The sequence below is a fragment of the Anomalospiza imberbis genome, chromosome Z, assembly GCF_031753505.1.
Source record: "Anomalospiza imberbis isolate Cuckoo-Finch-1a 21T00152 chromosome Z, ASM3175350v1, whole genome shotgun sequence".
Classification (NCBI taxonomy): domain Eukaryota; kingdom Metazoa; phylum Chordata; class Aves; order Passeriformes; family Viduidae; genus Anomalospiza; species Anomalospiza imberbis.
In genome coordinates, this window is record NC_089721.1 from 48,288,812 (window position 1) to 48,294,811 (window position 6,000).

Sequence of the window (6,000 nt, forward strand, 5' to 3'; positions counted from 1 at the left end):
GCCAAAGTAGCTTTACCCTGTTGTCACCTTACAATGACCTCTTACTGCAACATTATGAAAAGATTATTAAACAAATTACTAGACCCTATAACTCAGATCTGATAGAGAAGGATTCCTCATAGAGCAATACTTTAGCCTGACATAACTACTCTACATGTCATTCTTGGTGGTAAATCCTTTATGTCCCAGCAAATATCTAGGTAAATGAATCCAAACTATTTCTTAAAGTAAATATAGAACATACCCACACTTTCTGTTGGCATGACAGTAAAATACCCCATCTGCAACAGAACTACCAAAATCCCTGCATCTTGCCTGTTCACTAACTGTGATGTCTGTAATGTAAAACGTCCAATTCTCTCGCTCTTTCCTAGTAGTTTTTTGTTTCCAAAATGTATAACTTCCTTTTCTCTACCTTGTACTCTAAAGATTGATGTCATTTATCCTTCCTCCTGACTAACTCTGTTGGCATCATCCTTACTTTCTCTAGGAAAGTCTGCTGAAACTCAGGAATTTTTCTCAAATTGTACTTAAATTTGAATTTGCTGTTTCCAGTTTTGGGCCTGAAGAATGGCTTTTCTGACCAGAAACTTAACTGTTTTTCTAAGTTTATCCCCTGATCAAAGAAAGGGTAATTTTTACACCTTGACTTACAACCTTGGCTTAATGTAATAATAAGCAGACTAACAGTATGACATAGGGAAGTCAAATTTGCTTATAGCAACGGCACCCATTCTTCTGTAGGGAATTAGTCCAAAATACCATTAGTTGAAACTGTTTTCAGATAGCCCGCATAGTAGAATACTGCTATCACTGAAAAGTGTTTACAATGTCTTAATGTCAGGGACACATCATTGCTACAGGGAAAATTTCCTGTTCAGCCTTTGCATATGGAGCATTATACTGGTAATGCTTGCATTTAGTTTCTGTTAGGAAATTCACTGCCGTGTTGAGGATTCTTCCCTGGGGTAGGAGTATTAGGAGGCTGCCTGTTGCATGGAAAAATGTCCCTTTGTTTCCTTCTGTGCTGCAAATGACTTTTCCTACTGGGTGCATTCACTGAAGAAACTTAGAAAAGGCTTATCTGGGATGATGCATATATGCATTTGTACACTCTTTAATGATGTGATCCATTTCCTAGGCTGTGATGGGAAACAGTGGCATTGACATTGTATGTACACAAAATAGTCTGGTCCAATTGCTCTAAAAATGCTGAGGTTTTTGGTTTCCTTTAAATTGCATGTTTTTTAAATGCTTAAATCATAAATAAAACAATCAGATTTTCTATCCTTATTTACACTACTATTTTATATATGCATTGTTGTGTATCTTTTAGCTGTAAATAAACATTTCAGTTACGCATTAACAGGGTTTGCCTCTACAACAGTACAGTACTGTTGCAGTTCAGTGGGTGCCCTGCAGCTGGGCCCCACAGATAGGAATGTCCGAATGACCCTTAACCTTAGCTAGACCCCATTGGCTGAGTGCCAGATAGCTCCAGCCCCCCTAGACCCAGACCTAGATAAAAAACCTTCCCGCCATTGTTCGGTCTCTTTTCCTGCATACCACCAGAGAATAAACACCTGGAAAACGAGCCTCTCTCTCCTGGTTTCTGTGGCACTGCTCCTCTGAAGTCCCCAAGGCTGAGCTAGCAGAACAGTTTGGGGGGGGCTGAAAGAGGGTTCTGCCGCACAGTACCTTTAAATTGTATTTTGCCTTGCAGAATCCCCTTTCTAATTAGAAGAACAATCTGCTGCTATGGTGTTGCAGTGGGAAGTGACAAAGAATGGAATTTTGCGTGGGAAATGTACAACCATACCGACTCCGTTGAGGAAGATGAAGACATCCTGCTCTATGCCATGAGCTGTGCCAAAGAGTCATGGTTACTTTACAGGTGACCTTGATCAAAGTATATCTTTGTGTATATAGAAGCAAATTGCAATACAACAGTAAATAAAAAGAACAAAAATAGTTTACTGTGCAAAGCTGGTAGAGGTTTACCTGCCACAGAAGTATGTATCTTGTCAACCATTGGTAAAGTTTTAAAGAGTTTTGTTAGGGAGCAAATATGAAAAATGGGAGAAACACAAATAAACAATCCTTCTGCAAATACAACATGTGGGTCATAAGGTCTTAAGTCCTGGCTCCATGTGGGCAAACCAAAAAGTTAAGACATATATTGAAGAGTCTTGTCCAAAAGTTTCCAGAACATAGTTTGGAACATTGTGTTTATTTTCTTTTCCTGGCATTTTTATCTTTGTCAGTAAAAAGGTGTTAAATTCTTTAATCAGTTTTGTTTGTATTACCTAAAGCATTTGTTAAGGCTTGGAATTTTGGCAGTGATGCTCTAAAGAAATATCATCCAAACATTCAGATAAACTCCATGGGTCTAAAGGTGTGGAAGTAACATTTTAGTCCTTCCAGCCACCTGCTCTAGTGTGGTGGTCATTTGGGAAGACAGAAAAATATGACTGAGAATAAGACAAGAAATGTTGCAAAGAGATGCCCAACCAGCTACTAATTTACTGTGATCCTATTGCCTTTTTCTTGGAACAGGCTAGCACCATTCCCTGATAAATCAGGGAGTTGTGATGAGCTTCTTCCTCCATGTACTTCAGTAGCTGACAAACCAATCTGATTTTTGAAATGTCACCCAGGGAATGTTTTGGGATGAAGAATGTTAAGATATGCTTTCCCTGGCCCTCACAATTATGTCCATTATGTTAAGCATAGTGGTGGCATGCAAAAGGGAGAAACCCAACTCAACTACTCTACCCATAAAGCAGCTGCCTGCCAAGACCCTGTGAGAAAATAACTGTAAAAGGATTCATTTGGAAGTAGGAGCATCCAAGGTAAAACATTGAGGCAACAAAGGGAATAATTACTTTTCAAGATGTTCAGGCATTCACTGTCACTGCCATCATTAGAAGACTCTTCTGAAATCCTGCCTTAGTCCTCATGAAGAATCTGAGTCTTGCTGTAGGGGACCTTATAAACAGGTCGTTTTTGTGTAAAAGTGTCTCACTGCTGGCACACTCTGTAGGCTTCATCTGCGTCACAGTGATGTGAATTGCCTGAAGGTGAAAAGCAGTCTGCCTTTCCACAAGCTTGTCTGGTAGAAGCAGTTGTCTTTCTGGTGCAAAGATAAGAAACACATCTATGTCCATTTGATATTCTACACCCTCACTTTACTAAGAAGTGAAGAGTCAGTGTGCAAGAACAAATGTTGAGGACAAAACTCGAGCTGAATACACAGCTCAGAGTGACACCAACTGTGGTATAATCTTCTGCTGATATTTGTTGAGGTAGGAATTTTTGTGAACTGGATTATATTTCCAGATTGCAATATTATATATTTCTGTTATAAAACAGCAAGTGACAGGTTCATTTCTTTCCTGCTTTTCTAACAGATACTTGCAATATGGACTCAGTGACACATTATTTTCTTCCAATTGTACTTCAGTCATCATCTCACATGTAGTGACTCAGGATATTGGGCACCGTATAGCCTGGGAATTTGTTACGGAAAACTGGCCACTCTTAAGTCAAGGGTAAGCAACAAGTTTTGGCTTACTTTAATTTCTGTGGCTCTTTGGTTTCTTCCTCTATCTTTACGTTTGAGCTGTAAAATTCAGGTGCAGATTTTCCTTCCAGAGACAGCTATTTTTAATGACAGATGCAATTAAGTATGCAGAACAGAGTTTTCAGAAGATTCAACTCCGATCAGGGTTTAATGCCAAAGAATAGTTCATCAAACACAGAAGACTTTCAAAATTAGTCTGTTCATAACTGTTTCAGTACTTTTAAGTACTCCTGGGAATTCTGACTCTAGAAGTGGGTTTATCCCACTCCTGGGAATTCTGACTCTAGAAGTGGGTTTATCCACTAGGATTTTACAAGTGGGTGTAAATGCTGTAAATTGTGGGTGTAAAATGCTGAAGTAAAATCCTCACCTCTTTTCCAAAGAGAGTATGAAGAGATGGGGTATTACAGCATGCAGACATGTGAGAGCTGCTAGGACCAAACACAGTGTTATCCCCTGACTTAACTCTTAAACCTATGGCCAGCCCACCTACACTGCAGCTCTACCTGCAGTAGGTAAACTGCCAGTGAGCTTGGGCTACCTATTTTGAGCAAAGCACGTATTTTTGATGTCTGTTTGAAGACTGCCTCTCTCCTTGGCAGTTGTGAAAAGCAGCAGGCTGCTGACAGAGGAGGCAGACGTCATCATTGTGATACAGAAGCAAAGTCAGCCATTTAGGAGCATTCAAATGTATTAATTATTGCTAGTACTAGAAAAGGCAAGTTGTAGCAGATTTGTGTCATATCAACTTGTTCTCTTACAGAGCTTTTCTGTATTTTAAATTTATGAGAAATTTGAAGGAAAATTGCCCCCTTAGTTTCAAACTAAAAGAATAGTGCAAGTGTTTATTTATATGCCATCCTCAAGATAGCAACAGGAGCACCAGTTTGTTAGACACATTACTAATTAGTCTTTTTAGGTCAGTTTGGCTGTATGGCCTCAGAGAGATTATCTGTTTCATGCAAAGAATTCATATTACCAAAGTACAAATACTAGATCCTTTTAGGAAATGGAATTGAAGGGTTATTATTGTATTTCATGCAGCTCAAATGTCTAAATTGAATATTAATGGTAGTTCTCTAAAAGAGGGAAAAGAGTCCATAGTTGCAAACTTCAGCTTAGTTGGTATTTGCAGCATAGTAAATAATCACTAAATAGTGTAAGTATTTTCAAATGAGATGAAATTTAGTATATTTGCTAATGCGCTGTTTGAAGGACTTTCATCTCAATTTTACAGATATGGGCATGAATTATTGCATGATGTACTAAAAGCCATGGGAAGATTTGTCAAAACAGATGTACAGATCCAAGAGGTAAACCAGAGAAGCATTTAATCTCAATTTCTTGGCCAGTTTTTAAATACAAGTTTTTGTTCTTTAAAGAACAAAAACATGTTCTTTAAACATGAAACCTTCATGTTTCAAGCAGAGTCCCCACAAATTCTATCAAAACTGTCTCATTTTCCTCTATGAAATCTGTCTGTAGCGACAACCTCTGCCATGATACCTACTGAAAATGTACCAACATTTGGGCAGCTGGCCTGTTAGGTTGTCATACTGACATCTGTTTAATCCCTTATATTGTTCAATCACTGCTTCCCCACAATATTTATTTACTATTCTTCACTCCTTTCTTGTCTTTTGCCTACTAGACTGATGAGAAAGATTTCTTGTTCTGTGATCGTAGAACAGGCAGCACAAGAGGATTCTTCTACCCAACTAGTCCTAGACAGTGTGGTACCACCAGTACCAGTGAAGTTGGCTGCATTTGAAAGGATTTTTAGAGGAACAGGAAAAGGGCACATTCTTGATATGTAAGGAGCTTTCCCACATTAGTGTAAATCAGTATCCTTGCCCCACCCCCTCTTTAGTCTCTGTCATCTGCCCTTTTTCTGTGCACTTCTGTCTAAAGCATTTGTCAGGCACATAGATGCTTGCCGCAAGTGAAGTTATTTGTGAACTAAGCTCATGTGTTTATTTCTTCAGTTGCAGGTTTTTTATAATGCTACTTTGGAAGAGGATGAGAGAGACGCTATTACTATGCTGCTGGAATCTGCAAAACTTGAAAATATTGAAAGGAGAAAACTACTAATCAAAATTTCCAGCTGGTTAGAGAAAAACATAGGTGATTGATTTGGAACACAATTTCCAGTGTATTATATATGATTCACTATCATATTGGTATTCATTATAAGCTGTAATTAAAGTTAAAGCACACTTTTGAGTCCTGTGGTTGTCTTTCCAACGTAAAGTCTGGATAAAACTATTCACAAAGAAATCAATGATTTAGGACAAGATGTTATAAACATATTTGCATCTTATATCTAAAATAATTTCCTCCTGAATGAGGTCTTAGGAATGCATAGCTAATAATAATCTAACATATAGATACAGTCTTGAATCCTTTGGGGGTTTTCT

At 38.3% G+C, this 6,000-nt stretch overlaps 1 protein-coding gene across 9 annotated transcripts in view; it reads left to right on the top strand.

Annotated features, from left to right (window-relative positions):
* LVRN (laeverin) overlaps positions 1–5,799 on the top strand; it is a 34,697-nt gene extending 28,898 nt beyond the window's left edge. For 2 of the 9 annotated variants that reach the window (XM_068177480.1, XM_068177482.1), the window contains one exon: positions 1,724–1,888. In XM_068177480.1, the coding sequence (XP_068033581.1) occupies positions 1,724–1,741 (18 nt within the window). In that variant the 3' untranslated portion in view covers positions 1,742–1,888. Of the gene's footprint in view, positions 1–1,723; positions 1,895–3,410; positions 3,552–4,820; positions 4,897–5,234; positions 5,397–5,568 lie in introns of those variants that run through there. The other 7 variants (XM_068177481.1, XM_068177484.1, XR_010994649.1 and 4 more) reach the window with 6 other exon arrangements.
* The last annotated feature ends 201 nt before the right edge of the window (positions 5,800–6,000 follow it).